The sequence below is a fragment of the Hippoglossus hippoglossus genome, unplaced genomic scaffold (genome assembly GCF_009819705.1).
Source record: "Hippoglossus hippoglossus isolate fHipHip1 unplaced genomic scaffold, fHipHip1.pri scaffold_69_arrow_ctg1, whole genome shotgun sequence".
Classification (NCBI taxonomy): domain Eukaryota; kingdom Metazoa; phylum Chordata; class Actinopteri; order Pleuronectiformes; family Pleuronectidae; genus Hippoglossus; species Hippoglossus hippoglossus.
The window spans coordinates 1-18,789 of record NW_022986828.1 but is presented as its reverse complement, the minus strand read 5'-3'; the positions used below and the strand labels follow the sequence as shown (position 1 = coordinate 18,789).

The window sequence follows — 18,789 nt, the reverse complement described above, 5'->3', positions numbered from 1 at the left end:
CCTGTCATCGCAGACAGATGAGGTGGCTCTTGGAGATTACCAGAGAAAAGACACCATCTGCCATTAGAAGGGGCCAGAACTTACAGAGCAAATGATTGGATAACGAGTATATAGTCTTAATTCAGCAGTTTTGTAATATTACTGTCGCATATGCAGTATTTCAATTACTTTTTTTTCCAAGTACAGGTAAAAAGGTGACTTTCCATTTGAAAATGACCAATTTGTCTTATTGGTGATGTGAATTAATTAGTTATTACATTAATGTGAAGTACATTTTTTCTTTTTGTAAATTTACCACCCAAGTCTTAGAGAATACTTATTTATTTTCTCATAAATTTAAGACTTTAATGTCAACAGTGCTGATTTGAATTATTTTCATACTGATCAAACTTCTGCAGTGACGCATAACATGATTGAACGTTTCTTTAATTTGTCACCCGTCTGTAAGAGTCAGTTTCATTTTATATTTAACAGCCAAACAGTCTGGATTCTCAAAACTCCGGCGGCAGAAATAAATCCACCATATCCGGTGGATTCAGCTCGAGCTGAAAAACCTCAGGGTAAACATTTCATTCTAGACTTCACAGTTCAGGAGTTATTGGCCAAACATATGCACCATTTCTCATAACACCACTGGCTGCTTAAGTAGTGGTGGAGAACTTCGAAAACTCCAAACCAAGACTTATGTCTGTAAGGTCTGTCCCCTCTGTGGTAGATAGTGCTGGAGGTCACTCAGTAAGAAAGGCTGAATCTGAAAACATACATTAAAGTTTCAGTCTTCTAGGCTTCGACTTTTAATATGTAACGAAACAACTACATATTCAGTTTAATTGTGTACGAGATAATCCCCCAAAAAACACAGAGAGAAAGACCCTTTTTTTTCAAAGTAACAGGATGTTTCATTTTGGTTGCTTTTTAATTGCTTCATAATCCTTATTACCCATGGCTTTGCTCGTCTCTGCTATAACTTCCAGGACAAACAAGATATGACTAAGGAAAAACAGACAGCTAGCCAGTTAGTTAGTCGGCTGTTTTTCTTGGTGGAACAGTGGTGGTGAAGACAACAACTCCCATGATCCCACGCTGCTTCACAATGTCATCAAACTGGGTCTTTTTTTGTTTTGTTTTTAATGTGGGACCCCGAGCGGCCAAAGTCACACTTTTTGTACATTAAACAAATATAATTGGGAAACGCAGATAAACAAAAGTCAAGTATACTCTGAAATTAATTTCTCATCCAATTTTAGGCCCAATCTGTTACTCATAGCGAGGAATGGGCCCGGGTGGTATGTCTCCATGGTTACTGTAGAGGTGACGCGTTATGTGTCCCATGTTTATGTCGCTTTCTCAGAACCAATTGACAAACCTTCGATTACTAAACTGCCCTAGATTACTAAACTACCTCAAACAACATATTAACCCTGCCGCCTCCTACTCAGCCACAGATTGTTTGAGGTTTTAGCCTCACTGAGGGATTAGTTTATGTAATCAGTCTCTTGTGACTCATCGTGAATGCCTCCCCCGTTTGCTGTGGGCTTATCTAACTCATATTATGGATAATCGTGCACCTTTCTCCGGCTTGCGGCACTTTCTGCTACTGGAAACCACAGATGTGAGTGACTTATCAAAACTGTTGTTTAGATCAAACTAAAATTATGGAGGTAACGTCAGCAAAACAAAAGCACCGTCTGTGAAGCTGTGCACTCTGTTGTTGTTTAACATTTTAAAATGGGGGGGGGGGGGGGGTCACCTTGTTGTATGTCCTTGTTCAAGAAAAAAATTCACATACAGTTAGTAAGCCGTAAAAAGCAGGCAGATGAAAGCATACAGATTAATATCTGCTGTGTATTAACATATGGTCACAGCTCAGATTGGATTCATGTAGCAGATGAAAAACACACCAATTGTCTGAACGTCGGTGCCTGCGCCGACTCCAAGTGTGCGTGGAGGAAAATGAAATGCAATTGCCTTTTGATTTGCCACAGTAAACATAATGACACTTTTATTGTAAGATAATAGAAACCTTGCATTTTCTTTATCGTTTCCCTTCCAGGTGTTTGTGTTTTTTTAAGCAAAGCCTTTTTAACCACAGCGTGTCGTCATTATCTCCAACTGCACATTCCTGTTTTTCAATCATTTCCTCGTACCTTGCATGATTTAATGGAAGGCTTAATGAGCTGCGGCTTGCGTGTGGAAGGACATCTTATTGTGTTAATGAACCGTGAAAAGGGCAAGCACATATCATTGTGTGAACTGTTTTAATAATCAGCTCGATGTCAGACACAGCCCCTCCACCAAAAACCTGCTCCATCAATCAGCACAGATGCTGCACATTTCATTAAGGCTGGTTTCACACCGGCGCTTTATAGTCCAGCCAAATCCGACCCGTTGGTTTTGGCCCTCGTTGCGATTTGTTTGGACGTGAACGTGGTAGCTGGACTGCGGATGAAAAGCAACCACAACAAGACCCCTTTAGAGGAGGTGGTCTCGGTCTGGTCCTCTTGCATGGTTTGCTTGTGGTTGGATTGTAATCCAATCTCGACAACCCCATTACCCAACTGGCAGGTGCACTCCGCAAATTTGAGATAAATTGCTGCTTTAGCCAGATGTGCTTTAAATCCGACCTCCTCCATGTTAATGAATGGGACAAATATATATATATATATATTCCAACATGGTGTCTGTCATTTTAAGTAGTTCTTTACATTGATGTTTGTCCAAGTGCACATTGTTCAGGTAAAATGGTTTTAGTTAGTAATTTGATGCTATAAAACCTTGGTGAAACTTCACGATTGCTACAGTGTGTAGTTTTGATGAGACCTCTTCTGATCTCAATTGTGCAGACTCTGACAAGATGACCCCGTTCGTATCCACAATACTTTGGTTTCATTCCTGGATTGTGGGAGGAAAAAAGATGCATCGTCCATCTTTATAAACAGTTTGTGCCCCCAGACACATCTGACTAGTGAACTCTGTAATGCTGTGATTTATTTTGGTTTGCTATAGGATTTTTATCAATGTGAAAAGAAACCGAACTAAGGATACACGATGACGAGTTTACAAACCCACCAACTCAGACAAGTGCAAACAAACCAAAGGTGTGAAAATGCCCTGAGACAACTTAATGTCTGATGGACCAGCAACCAATCTACTCTGACCTTCTTCCCCCTGCATCCTCTTCCTCTCCTGCTCTGACACGGTCTGTGTGCTGCCGAGCAGATGCTTTCAAGGCTTGACTTGCCGCAGCTTCTCTGCTGCAATATTTTATCAAATGTTCGTTTATATAACTTCCTCAAGTTTCTAGTCTTATTTTCCAATATATTCATGTTGGACAGTGAATGATGACTTTGGTGGACTGTGTAAACACTTGGTAAAATAATGGAAATGTAGTTGTTGGAATATCACAATACAAAACGTTTTAATGGAGCATTCAGTCTTTGGAAATGCTGAAAAGGTTGTTTGTTTTCGATGATGAATGGAGCTCATGCACTTTTTTATTCTCTGCTGAGAACACTCGTCCACATAATGAAACAACAAACATAAAATCAATGAATGGACGTTAGCTCTGGGTCATATTTCATCGCCTTTACATAGCACGATTGAAATGGATGAAACTTTACACTCTGTAAATGGAGTCATGTGCCAGCAGGTGGTATTTGCTAGTCTTTTTGTAGGTATGCCTCTGGGCTAAAAGCAGTTACTTCCTTTGGTGTGTTTTGCATGCTGTGCTGTGTTTCAGGTTTTGCGTATGTTCATGTTCAGATGTGTATCAGAGCACAAACACATTGTGCGTGCGAGCTGCAAAACACTGGACCACTATCTTGCCTGGTGGACTGCATGTGTGTTTGTTTGCGTGGGCGTCAAACGTGTTGCTAGTCGGTTAAATACAAATGAAAGTGTGTGCATGTACTTCCTTCCATCGTTTAACGTGCTTATATCCATATAGAGCGTGTCCTCCGCCTTGCTGTCGTCTGTTCTCTGCAATTGACCTATAATAGGCAAATATTTTGTTGTTACAACTGTTTTCTGACGTAATGTTCTTCCGTTCATCCAGTTAGTCACACGGCCATTAGGCCGGGCAAACAATCGTGTATTTAGCCAAATATTGAGTCAGTCATTCAACCACACATTTGGGCTCGAGTGTTCACATTTTGCCAATAATTCAATGTGTATCCCTCTGGATCCTTCATGCTTTGGTGCCCATTTCCCTGCTGGTCAAACCCCCGGTCTCACAGTCCATCTGTAAGGGATTCTGCGACAAGGGGGCAATCTGAAATTCTGTGTCCAGCAGACAGAGCACCTCACACACCTGTGGGCTCTCGATGTTGCCCTGTGTGCTCCCAACACATGTGGTTGTTCTGCCTGCAGAAAACACACACTTTCTGTTTGGGTCCTTACACAAGTTTGATGCCAGTGGAACAGATATTCAAATTGTTGTTGCCTGTCTTTTTATTTTTGTGTAGAAATGTTTTATTTGGTTTGGTTGCCCACTATAGGTTGTTGTACTTCTGCTTGTTTTACCAGCCAGTCAGTGCATGTAATACTGTAACAATCCCTCAACCACAGACACATGCACACACACATGCACACACACACAAACACACACACACACGCACACACACTATGCATTATCTATTATCTCGGTTGCCTTTATCTGTTTACCCCTCCTCTCCGTTACTCTCTGTTGTAGCCGTTGGTATAAGTCGCGAACTTCCCTAAACCCAGCAACAGGTTCACACGCAGACAGGCGGAGCTGCGGAGGAGAGGTTACTAGGCCAGAAGAGTCAGGCTGTGGAGAGAGGGGTGAGGAAGTGAGGGTGAGACACAGGGAGGGGGGTGAGGCCGACGTGTGGAGGGTGTGTAAAGATACAGGATCAACATGTTCAACAAACAAGTAGAGACGTTTATTCAGAAAGAAACGATTACCTCTGGAAGTAGCTGCCACACACACACACACACACACACACACACACACACACATATACACACACACACTTAACTTCCTCTTTTCTTTAACAGTGCTGATAGCAGAAGTGTGTGTGTGTGTGTGTGTGTGATTGTGTGTGGGGGGCTTATGTGTGTGGCACGGTTGGGATGAACTCATTGATCCAGTGTGTGTCTGTGTGTGTGTGTGTGTGTGTGTGTGTAGTGATTATAGAGACACAAAGAGCAGCAACACAGTAGGCAACAGAGCTGCAGCGGTTGTGTGAGGGATGGTCACACACAGGCCCCAGTCTCTGTGTTATCTGACTTCTGTATGAGTCATAGTAAAAACAGTGTAACTGATGTGATGCAAATGTCTTGAAAGGTCATCTGACCAGTTGGATGTTTTTGTGTTTGATATTTCGACAGATAGGGAATATGATTCATTAATCCTCCTGTTTGAACATGTAAAGCATTGGGACAAATGCAGCTACTTATTATTTCTATCCACGTGTGTTTGACTTACCAGTGCTGGTTATCATGTGCTATAAATAGAGATGGAAGAAGTATTCAAATCCTTTACTTAGGTAATAGTATCTATACCACTCTGTAAAATACTCAACTTATAAGTACAAATCCAGCACCTAAACATGATCGGAAGCAAAGTGTACTTGAAAAGTACTTGTAACTAAGAATATTACAGGTGTAGATACTTTAAATAATTTTACATACAGTTTGTTCGTTTCATCCAGTGGTTTTCAGCCTCCTGCAGAGCTCAAGATATTTCTGAAAGTTTTGGAGTAAATTAGTATAATTTCAAATATGACAAGACAGGTTTTGCTGTACAATATTATATACATAAAGTATATTTAAGTACATTACTTGACTAACATTCCACTGGTTATCCTTGTGAAAAATTGTATGTCTCTTATTCTGCATTTTAGTCACTGGTGGAAATCTTTCTGCAACAAATGAAAATGAACAACGAACAAACTATGATCATTTGCTTTTTTTTCTTCAGAGATTATTCATTGGTTAATCATTTGGTTCATTAAATGACAGGAAATAGAAACATACAAAAGCTCAATTGGACACGTTCAGATTTCTTATTTTGTTCGACCAACATCCCAAAACACAAATATATTGAGTTCAATATCTTTCAAAAGAGAGAGAACGAGTAAATATCACTATTGAGAAGCTATTGACAGAGACACTGAAGGATTCATCAATTATTCCATGTTTCATTACACATTGATAAATTCATTATACAAGCTTAAAAACATGTTAACAGACACATGTTTGTCATATACTGGCAGACAATGTGGAGTTAGGGTTAAAAGCAGTGTGAAAATAAAAACGTTCAGATTTTGAACAGCACAGTTATCATAACGCTGGTTGTGTTACCGAAATAATAGGTTTATGAAGAACAGTGTGATGATAGATGTCTTATGATATAGCTGAGTATCATGTCCTATAGATTCTCTCTGTCTCTGTGTGAGTGAAAAAAAAGATTATATTGCTTATTCACATGAACCACACACACACACACACTCTCTCTCTCTCTCCCTCTCTCTCTCTCTCTTACACACACGCACACACACACACACACACACACACACACACACACACACACACACACACACACACACACTAACACATGCACGCACACGTCCAAGAGTTGGAATCCCCCCTCAGACCACCTGCGTTCTACAGTTAACTGAAGCCATGTGGCTGCTGGATAAGTTGGTGTCGTGTGGTTTGGTCCCTTTGTGCCACGCTCTTCTCCTCATGCCATGAAGTTAAAGCTGACCTCAGGCGAGCCAAAACTCAGATTCTCCCCCGTCTTTGAGTTTCACCGAGCTCCGCGTCCACCGTAACCCTGAGCCTTGACTCTATCTGCTGGAAGTCACTTAAACACTGTGGCTAATTTCTTCTGGATGCGATTCTTTTCCAAAGTTCCACTGCCAGCATGAGGGAAGAAGAAGATGTTTACTATTTCAAAATGTAATTGTGATTTACTGAATTACATTAACATTACATTTACTTTCCCCCCAAACTGTTAAACATCTGTATCATATTTTTCTATTTCATACCTTTTGCATCACATAAAAACTAAGTAAAATGTACTTGGCAAACTTTGATATTATTCTTTATCGAGCTGCCTGGCTTATGATTTTTGCACATTATTTAATGCAAAGCTTCAGGTGTTGAAAATGTTATTCCAGCGTAACACAGTGGCAACATATAAAGACAAACACCGTGCTTATATTCAACCTAACAGCAATCGGCCTGTTGGAGTATCCGGAGGAAATCCACGCAGACACGGGGAGAGCATGCAAACTCCAGTCAGGCCTCTGCAAAACTGGAATTCAAACCAGGAACCTTCCTGCTGTGAGGCGACACAGCAAAGAGGAGACAGTGCTTACCTCTGCCTTACCGTGCTGGCCTAATTCCTATTCATATTCTTTAATGAATTCAACAGATGCTACTCTTAAAATCTCAAATGGAAAACATCGGTCATCATTTTTTTGGGGCTTCGTATGCCAGGTGTCTGCTGCTGCTGCAGCCCATATGTTGTGCAGCGCTTACTACGTCTACGTCATCATTGCACATCGCTGCACATATTTTCACAACTGACAAACAGAAATCATCCCCAGTCTTTTATTTTAGGAAGTATTGCAGTCGAACACTGTGGACGGCGACATCTCAGTGACAGTAAACCGTAAACAGTAAGAATCAGACTGGATCTCCCTCTGTGTCTCGCGTGCTGTTGCCTGTTGTGGCGAGTGTGGTCCATCTCCTGGACGCGGCGTGGCCCCTGTCACAGGCCTGGAACACACGTGTGCTGTTGTTTGTTTCCCGCAGAAGTTTAACATCTGTGAGATAACGCGTGTTGTTTGTTAGAGGACTGGTAAGAAAAACTGTCTCTGCCCTGCATGAACACAAAGTTGTCCCTCAGCTGGGTTTTAAGATTTACCAGCAGGGATTACATAAACTTACAAATATTGTAAGCGTTTTTATTTGAACCATTATTGAAAAGTGAGTGAGGCTGCTTTTTCCAACAAGCAGCTCCACCTCACACTCTTCTTATCATTTTCATAGCAGCTGCTGTGCCTTGCTCAAGTGCATCTTCCCAGTATAGTTGCTCAGGGAAGGTAAGACTGTATCGTTACCTTTTTCAATGCGTCCTCTCCTCTCAGCTGGCAGCGCTCCACGTAGGATGCGCTGCTCACCGAGCGTCGCTGTGATGATGCTGACGGTGTAATTACGTCTGTCAGTGGCCCCTATCTGCTGTGTAATTTGGGTTTCCAGCGGTCGTCCACGATGTCGTCAGATGGCATCTTCTGAGGCGACGAGGAGGGTGAAGAGTTCAATATCTCTTTCAGCCGCTGATAGACGGACGTCGTCCCAATGAGTCAATGCTCGCAGAAGTTGACTTTTCTTCTTGTCTTCTGGAGCAGGAGGCTTCTGCGCAGGGTGGTCTGGGAAACTGGCCGCGATCAGATAACAAATAAATTAAACATTTCCAGAGATTTTGTGACATATATTCTTAGATTTGAACTCTTGCTGGACTCGACTACCCCGTGTCATTACCCAGGGTGGACTGAATATCAGACACTAATCTTGTCTTGATTAGAGACAGATCATGTCTCACGAGACGACACGTCTGTTGATCATCTTCCTGGAAACTCGGTGCAGAATGTAGACGCTAATTGTTGCCAGACTACCAAGGTTTGCATGGGTGTGAGCTCACATGCTTCACTGGTGATGACCTCAATTTTTTTCTTTATCTTAGCAGTACGCTACATTTAGCAGCGTTGACGTTTCTGCCAGGCCTGCTTGTTTCTTCTTTTTTTTCCGATTTCATAAACAATTAAAGTAGATTATGTTCGGGTGTGTCAAACCGGTGAGCCGTGTTTTTATCTATTTATCAATCTTTTTTAATATTTCTGTGGTATTTTGCTAAGGACAGAGCAAGCGTGAAATGGGGAGAGAGACACACAGATATGCAGAGCAAAGGGCCGGAGACACACAGACATGCAGAGCAAAGGGCCAGATCAGAATCGAACCCGCGGTCACTGCAGGAGGAGTCAAGCGTCCATATGCAATGTTTGTAAGAGATGTTTACAGGCCCTCTATTGTGTTTTTAATAGTTTGGAATTGAATATGTATATATTTTTTTACCTTACATCACTGTGACCTACAGCAGAGAAGCCAAACTATGTGCTAGGATTTGAAAAACACTACCGACCCAACCACTTCCACCTGTGCTCAGTCTCATTGGCTCTGAAATCAGCGGAGGATCCAGTTCCTAACTCATCCTGACTCGAAGTAAAGATTCAAGTCGAAGCAACAAGTGTAACTGAGCACAGGTTTGCCAACCCCCCCCCCCCCCAAAAAAATGGGTCGATCCACTGTGCGCTCCGTCCTCCAGATGTCCTTGAATTGATTGGATGTGGTCTCACGGCTTAATAGTGTGTACATACGCTTCTTAATTTGAAGAGCCAGGCTATGATTGTGGGTTTGATTCCCGCTGGGGCCACCCATGCTACAAACAAACACACGCAGTCGGGGGAGCTGCGCAGCAAGTCGCTGTGGATGAAAGCCACCGAATGTTGTGCTCGGAGGTCGATAGGCTTTGCCGGGAAAACCACCGCGCTCGCGAGGCCGTTTGAAGCTTTGGTTTCTGTTATGGTGTGTGAAACCCATTCATCTATTTTTACTGTCTCTTTTTTTCAATGACCTCTGTCGCAAAAGGAAACAGAAATAGAAAAATTCAAAGTAAACCAACACATTTTTGTCCTTTTTTTGTGTGTTTTACATAATTTTAGGCTGATAGATGAAATAAATTCACTAGAGGAATTTATGTATCGTTTACTGAATTATCTTTAGAGAAGAGAAATGCAGTTACGCACATGCATTAATAGATGATAAGATCAATAGGGCAAATGGGGAAGAAGCACACACACACACACACAGACACACAATCGTGTCTGTATGATTTCAGAGGACAACACGTTGACTTACACTGATTTCCCGGAGGACTAACTCTAACCTTTATTTCACTAACTCATACTTTAGTAGTAGATAGTGTTTTGTGGTTGTACGTTATGTACTTGCAGGGAAATGAGATGAGCCCAAACACACATAGGCAGATCAATAGAGATCGGCGGGTAAACTGTAGAGCGGAGTGGGTGAGTGTTTTGTATTCTGGTGGTGGATGGGGAAAGCCCAGTGACCTCCAATAGTTCTCTTTATGAACAGCAGCCAGCAGCGGAGACCGCAGAGCGCACAGAGCGGCACTGAGGAAGACGGCAATTGGACGTGAAGATGGATGTACACACACACACACACACATACACACAGTCCTTTCTGCATACGTGCAGGCATGCACGGACATACATGAATGTTCTGTAGTTGTTTGTTGTATGGATACATTACATTTTGAAGAAGCATTGTGGAAAGCTGAAAACCACACACACAATGCAACGACACCCTGTTGTTAGTTTGTCGGAGCAGTGAGGATGTGTCCCGGCCAATGGGAAAGTCCACAGAGCCGATGGCTGAGGGCCTTCAGGGTGGAAGGAGGCCGTTGTGTGACATCTGGTCGGCATGTGTCCTCTAACCAGCTGCATGGTTGCATGACAAACATGTTCACCAACTGATATCTTAAATTTTAGATTCGCCCAAAGCGCTTCAGCTCCTGCTGCTGATGATACACGGGCTTGTTTTTGAGGAAGTGGCTGCACATGTCCATGGCAGAGCTGTGCGTCCATATGAATGGGTTGCTTTAGGTGGAGAGAGATATATGGGTGTGGTGTGTTCTTGCTCCGGGGCGTTAGTACTGTGCTGTAGATCACCCTTGAATCACGTCAGCTACAAAGCGGCCTATCTACCAGAGCTGCTGACATGTGCAGGAGAGGTGAGGTCAGAGAACACGGGGCAGTGTGACACACTTTATATTTTTAAGATTGCTGCAACATTAGAGTAATCATTGTGATTTGAGGTCATGCAAACGGCCGATATTGCCTCCAGCAAATATTAAAGATTTAAAGAAGTACAGTCATCACTGTTAAAAAGGTCGGTCCTGTGCAGTTATGCTCCATAAAACTGCTGCTGAATATCTCCCAGGACTGCAAAGCACAGGAAACCACTTCAGCACTGCGTCTCCACCAGGAACTTCAACGTTCAGCTCCGAACTTTCCCTCAACTCTCGCTTAGAGGAAGCTTTGAGTTGGCGAGTCCTCCAAAGATATAAAAATTCCCGAGCCAAACTGGAGCTGTGCACGAGATGGCTTTCATCTGAGATTTCTGTCACCGCTTTCATCTGAGATTTCTGTCACCTCTCTCTCTCTTTCAGCTCTTCACAGCTTCTCTTTCCTGGGCCTTCCAGCAACAGGAAGTCCTGCCGAAGTACCAGCACCGCGACCCTGTGACGTCCGAATTCCTCCTGTGCGACCAGTGTCCTCCTGGCACGGCCGTGAAGCGACACTGCACCGCTGACACGCCCACAGAGTGCCAACCCTGTCCCGAGAGGCACTTCGCTGAGAACTGGCACTGGGGGGATACGTGTCAATACTGCACCTCGGTATGTACGAGGCCAAAAATAGCATCTCTCTGGTTTCTTCTGAATAGACCCATGAGCTGCATTTTGCGGCGCAAGCAGTGTGACTTACTGTTTTTGTGTATCTACACCCATTTGAGTGAATCGACCAAATATGAACTTGCTGCACATCATGGTCAGGAACTCCTCTGTGGTTTTTCTCGTGCCTTTTCCTTAGATGCTGTTTGTTTACATTTTGTTATTGTGCATCTGTTATTTTTTTGGAAACCAGTGTTTCCACTTCAATTGCAGCTTCTAAAAGTAACGTCTGCATGTGCTCATTGTGGTGCACATTGTGATCTCGCCACAGAGAACAAATGACTTCCTCTTTGCCACTGGATGAATTACGCAACATGTCCACTGGTCGGCTCTGTTCTCTGTATTGTTTTGAACTACTCAAGCTTATTTTTATATTCCTGCTGCAGGCTCTGGGCCTTTACATGATTTTTCCTGTGAAGCTGCATCATAATTCCCACCAGTATTTCATTAGTGTACTTATACATATATATGACTCTTCTTTATTTCTGTGTAAAAGTAACTGCAGGTGTCTGTGTGAATACGTCTGTAGTGTGTGACCTTGTGTGTCTGTTGTGTTCAGGTGTGTAAGGAGAGGCAGCTCGTGAGGCAGCAGTGCAACAGCACCCATGACCAGCTGTGTGCGTGTGCCCCAGGTTTCCACCTAGTGGTGGAGTTCTGCATCACACACAGTACCTGTCCACCTGGCTACGGAGTGACAGCTTTAGGTGAGACCTTCATTGATAATAATATAATAGTAATTAACTTTATATGTACTTATAAATATATACATAAACATATTTATAGTGACAAGGTGATTTATATGTTGAAAATTAAAAATTCAATAGAAAATCAGATAGGATTAGACAAACATCAGAGCACAAATATGAGACTAAAAATGTTAAAGATGAGTAAAAATAGGATGATTGAAACATAAACATTAACAAATAAGATCAGAGCTAGATTAAAAGTAAGTATAAATAAAGGGTTGAAGGTGAATCCTGAAAAGGAAACCAATAAAAATGTGTCTTTACGAGAGATTTTAAATGATTTTGCCAGACGGATCTCCTCAGGGAGAGTGTTTATTTAGACGATTATTCGGTGAGGTCACTTGTCTGGGCAAATTTGATAAAGAAAAAATAAGGCAACCAGTTATTTTGTAGGTCTTCTGTCTATCCAGTCATATACATATACATGAGATTTTTAGAAAAACAAGCAATAACAGTAAATATCTGTAGTACACCAGGGATAATAAGGAGTTATTTCAGCATACAACCTGAGAGAGGTTGTAAATGTGAGAAAGTGCTCTGTATATGTGCGCTTATTGCCATATATATAGCTTACATGTATCTGTGAGTATTTATTAGTGTTGTACCCACGTATGCACATTCAAGTTCAGTATGTACTCTATGGGATTTCAGTATTTTGAATATAAATCTCCTCTGCTTTACCCGTCCACAAGCCATTTAAATTCCTGACATGTCTGTGAGGAACCATTATCTTTCTAAAATAAAACACACATCAGTTATTGATCACACTTTCATATTACGCTGTCCTGACCCTTGTTCCAGTTTTTCTTTATCTGTCTCACACACAAACACACACAGTGATTTGAGGGACAGTTTAAGGAAGAGAGTCAGCCCATAGTCAATAGCAATGTCATAGGGAATAGTATGTTTTCATTTAATCTTTTTATTATTTCCACTTGTGAAATTTGTAGCAGATAATTGTTGTCGTGGATACACGTGACAAAGATAAGCAATGAGAACTTTGGTCTGAATGTTAATACTCACACACATGTTTCTTTGTTGCATTACCACACCTGACCTGCACTGTGAGTGGCAGTATTGCATAATACATGCGTGACAAATACTCAGTGTATCCTGTATATGCTCTAGTTCCAGACAAGTACTTTGGGTTTGCGGTAGTAATGTTATACATTTAGTTATTGCTATAATACATGTTTCTGAGTTGAAACTCATCATTTCATTTTCTATTCATGATTTAGAGACCTGGCTATAATAATATGATATATAAATTGAATAAAATATTATTTAAAATATTTCAAAAAGTAATCAATCATGTGAAGACATTTAAAAAGTCAAGCTCAGTTTCCTGTCTGTCAGCAAGAGTATCAGCTGGTGGCAGTTATGGTCTTATAGTGCTGTAGGCTATGTAATAAGTAGGGTTGGGCAATAAAACATTATCAATTATTATGATTTTATACAACTTAGATTCAATATATATCGATATACTCCGTAGAGATAAGGTAACAACACAATTAATCTATTTCAGATTTGCAAAATGTTTTGCTGTTTGTCTCTGCTCATAAAGAAAAGTTTAAAACCACAACCTTCACTTTGGAGCAAAAATCTGTCCTTAAACTTATAATAATAATAATAATAATAATAATAATAATTACATTTATCATGACAATCATTGATTTCTTGATATACTTTTTCATACATCGCTCAGCCCAAGTACTAAGTTAAAAGTTTCATCAATTAAAAGGGAAGACTCTGTTTAATCATACCAGCGATGGGACTTTCTCCAAAGTGCTGCGTCACTAGTTCCTCTTCAAGAACATAAATGATTTACAACTTTACTAAAGAGGAAACTCAGGATAAAGCATCCAGCCTCAAATTGGTAGTTAAGAGGAAATGATTCTATTAATGGTCTTCCCATGACGGAGATCCCCCCCCCACCCACTGACTGCTACAGAGCGAGAGTCGAATGTTTATTCCATTTTTAACGTATCACACATCACAACTAATTTGGAAGTGCACTTCCCTGAGCCACCTGGTGAACTCCTAGAGAGAGATGCGTTTCACACAGACGGGCAGGTTTGTAGAATTGTAGGTGGATGTATGGGAAATGATTTTCTCTCTCCAAGGAGTGAGATAATTTTGATCTTGACGGACTAGAATATGTGAGTAATGTTTGGTCAGTGGTTGCATGTTATTCTGAAATCACAGGTTCTCTTATTGCGGCGTCAACATCAGCGTTTTCCCTCACGATCCGGCAACAAATGCTGTATGAGCTAATTATTAAGGTCGGCACGGTCGAGGGTGACATTATCATGGTGGATCTGTGCCCTGATATTCCAGGCAGATTCTTTCCTTTGGTGCGTCACCCGTGACTGTGGGCAACATAAACACAGGCCGGTGCTGAACTTCAACATTTAAGCGAAACAGAATCTGATATTTCTACTGGAACCACAGCACAAACTGGCGCTGCACTTTGTCATGACTTCATCTCAGACTTGAGAACCAGAATCCAGCCGCTCTGCATCGATGACACAACATTTTCCATCGACGCTGGTGGTTATCATCATCGGACCCCTGCGCCGCAGACACCAGTCAAAGATGACATAGCTTTTTCCACTACATTGTTCCATCTAAACAATTTGACTTGAAGGCCTAATGAAACTCTGCAGGCATGAGGCAGCAATTCAGGGGATTCCCCTCTTCAAAACTGTAAGAACTTGTTATGTAATGAGTTGTGGTTTAGTTTTCATTCTTTCTCTGCAAGTTTTATGTCCTTCTATGGTTTTTGTAAACCCGTAGAAGCAACTAGAAAAGAACATAGTATATAAGAGAGAACCAACCAATCAATTGATAATTATCAATTAATCTTAGGTTTTCCTTTTTTATCTAAATTGTTGTAAAATAGTAAAAGTGCCCAAACTTGTTCCCTAAAGCACAGTTTAATGTCGTTAAATAGCTTGTTTTGTGCAAGAAATCGGAAAAATTCAAAGATAGTGGATATGTATATTAAATTCTTATTTGCAGTTGCAGTCAAATCAACACAAAATCAAACCAGAGATATAAAAAAAGATAACAGGATATGTCAGGAACAACATATTAATCAAGTTAATATTAAGTTTACTATTGATTACAATCAATTGATTAACAAAATAGTTGGTAGATGGCTCTTTTCAATCAACTAATTGATTAATTGACAAATCATTTCTTTATTAATATAGTTTTTAATCTGTGCATCTAACTTAACCTAATTTAGTTCATGAATATACAACACAATGTAGACAAACTTATTTAAATGGTATCTAGAGCTTTTTTCTTCAGACAATAAAGTGCTAACATGCAGATTTTGCTGTGACAGAGGAAAATCTCAGAAGAAAAACTCGATGCCGGCATATGAAACCATACTGAAGATACGCTGACATGTTCTCAAACTGTACCTCCTCTGTCAGCAGTGGCACAGGAAATATTATCACTTTGCAAATCAGCATATGGTTTTGGGTGTAATGCCAAATGCTGAAGTGTTTTCAAAGAAAGAACGCCCTGTGCCGTGATAGCGGGAAACTCATAAAAGGTTAAATATGATATGAGTTGCTCATCCTCCACAACGCTTTCACTTCAGCACGTCAGAGGTGAAAATAAAATGAGGATGTGAGCCGCTACCTGGGTCATCATGATGCCATTTACGTTTACTGTAAAGTCAACATGGTAACGGCTGTTGAATAAATATTTGCCTGTAGGTCACATTACTATATAAGAAGGGACATAAAAAACTAATAATCAATTATATATAATGAGAAATTTCACAGTAAATTCTTAGTTTTTTTCAGATGTTACTTTTGAATTATATAATGACTTCATTGTATGTGTATAAAATACATTCATGTCTCAGCACGTCGGTTCAAGTAGGATAATGTTTTGTTCTTTTACTTTAGAGTGTTTTTTTCCCGGATGATTAACTTTTGGAGTTGAGAGGTCAAAGGTCAAGGAAAAAAAAAATATAGATATATATATATATGGTCAGAGTAACACATTTTCCAAGATAAATCCAGAAATTATAGAGACAATCTTATATTGATGAGAAAATGTTTCACGATCATATGTTGTCATATGATAAGTGACGTCATGATGCAGTCACTTGAATGAAATAGCATTATTACAATATAAAAAGTTAGCATTGCCTTACTGGGATATATGCAGCGTGCATAGGGTGTGCATTGCTTTTCACTCAAGATGAAAAGAGTTTTCTTCTCAATCACTTTAGATATTTAGACATTGTATTTTCAATTTAGTACATAAACATTTGGATAAATCCGACATGTATTATTTTTTATTGCACAAAATATTCGAGCTGAAGACCTTACAGTAGTTTCACTTGTGTTTTACTGAATATTTTAAAGCATATATATATATATATACAAACTCAAAGACAATTGGGGGGTTTTGATGATTTTCCTGTCAGTCAATCTGAAAAAGCACAATGTGGCGCAGTTTGATTTGTCATCATAGTAGTAGTACTCAAGTACTGTGGTTTGCAAGCAAGATAAAACGAAGGAGCTGTTGTAGTAAGTGAGTCATCAGAATCACACAGTCATCTGTGATTGTGACGGGTTGTCAGATGATGCTGTGGTTGACGTTCCTGGAATCACTTTGTCCTTTTGGACGAGCTGAACGTGCATATTGTGTTCACACAGAAAAATGCTGAGATGTCACAAAAAGAGACGTGTGATGACAAATCTGTATGATTGAGTGTCTAATCATAAATGATACCATTGATTTTAAGCTGTATAAATCCATTTAAAGCCATGTTCTCCTTCATAAAATCAATAGACCACCCTGTGTGTTTCTCCTGCAGGTACACCAGTGAGCGACACCGCGTGTGAGCACTGTCCGCCTGGTCATTTCTCCGCCGGCAGCTCGGCCACCGAGCCGTGTCAGCGCCACAGAAACTGCTCGGATTTGGGCCTGAAGACGCTGAGGTGGGGCACGTCCACTTCAGACAGCCTCTGCGGCAGCCAGGACAAGGCGGCAACACTGGAGTGCTCCCAGCATCACACTCTGTGCCACACTGGTGAGAACACTGTCTTCAACTAGCTAAAGTAGGGCTCAATGTCTAATCGTCAGCATATGGAGGGTTTTAGGAACAAAAGCAGGCTGGAGATCATTTGTACAGTACACACACACTCACACACACACACGTGATAATGATTTTGAGCAAACCTCAATTGTCAACAACTTAGAATCCGTCAGAGCTGAATTATTTTCGACGTGTGGTCATTTCATTCCTGAAGGCAGGGGATTTCCTCGGTCAGGTCTGTTGTCCAAATTCCATACTTTTCCAAATTCTTGCGTGCCTGTAAAACCAACACAAGAGGAGGAAGAAGTTCCAGAGTGAAAGAGTTGAACGGGGTGTTTACAGCAATCCTGTCATAATGACCCATGATGGATCAATTACTCCTTTAGCTGTCACATCCTCAGAGCGCAAAAACAGAGGAAACTGAGTCAAGCAGAAACGAGAGAACAGGCGGGCTGGTTAGTTTCAGTTACTCAGACCTTAACTATGACAGATGCTGACAATTAATTTGAGAGGAGAAGCCTCAGATACGACACTGAATACCCCGGGAGAGTCACTGAAGACACACACACACACACACACACACACACACACACACACACACACACACACACACACACACACACACACACACACACACACACACACACACACACACACACACACACACACACACACACACACACACACACACACACACGTACCAGGCACACTCATGCACACTGTAGCCGAGGGTGATGCTCCTCAAACATTCATTCACAAATTGTCTTCCTGTGGACGACACAACCGCAGATAGTTTGTGGTAAATCCTGGAACCGTTTAGCAACAATGTTAAATTGAAAGCAGTTGGGATTCCCAAAGTTGCTCCGTGTTTTCAGAGCCACCACCAGGATGTCAATGTCAATTATAAACCGAGCTGCACGTACAACATCCAGACACGAGAGAAACAAGAAATAATATCCTCTTCACATTAAACTCAATGACTCTCCACCGACATCGGTTTTCTGATGTCCATCATGTTCTGCAAGTCAGTTCAGCTGTAATTTCATCAGCTACAGCTCTCGTTGTCCTGGGTCTGTAACTGGTGTCAGGTTGACTAGCTGTAATGTATGAGAGTAAAGTTGTGATATTACAAAAAAGGTCATAAATTTACGAGAAAAAAAGTCATAATTTTCGATAAGGTGTTGTGAAATAGGAATATTTGAAATTGGGAAGTTATGCTAAAAAATAAAAAGTCAGGCTGTCAAGCAGAAGATGTACTTAAATTCAATTGTTATGCACCAATTAACTGTTTCTCTTGGTAGACGCTCATATATTTTTATTTCTACTGTTTCCAATACAGGGGGAAAATGGTTTTAATGTTTTGAGAGACAGAGTGCATCAGTCTGTTTTAGACAGTGTTAAAAATAATT

At 41.0% G+C, this 18,789-nt stretch overlaps 2 protein-coding genes across 2 annotated transcripts in view; both read left to right on the top strand.

The window, feature by feature from the left end:
* The window catches only part of LOC117759028 (glypican-5-like), a gene marked incomplete at its 5' end in the record, with an annotated part of 57,773 nt that extends 54,915 nt beyond the window's left edge, over positions 1-2,858 (top strand). Inside the window, 2 exon segments of the mRNA XM_034581014.1 lie at positions 1,606-1,612; positions 2,844-2,858. Of these exon segments, the coding sequence (XP_034436905.1) occupies positions 1,606-1,612; positions 2,844-2,858 (22 nt within the window).
* Positions 2,859-9,435: 6,577 nt separating this feature from the next.
* LOC117759029 (tumor necrosis factor receptor superfamily member 11B-like) lies at positions 9,436-17,941 on the top strand. Its single transcript, XM_034581015.1, has 4 exons — positions 9,436-9,618; positions 11,285-11,512; positions 12,126-12,270; positions 17,159-17,941. Exons 1-4 carry the CDS (start codon positions 9,436-9,438, stop codon positions 17,395-17,397), a joined length of 795 nt encoding a protein of 264 aa, XP_034436906.1. The 3' UTR covers positions 17,398-17,941.
* Positions 17,942-18,789: the final 848 nt, after the last annotated feature.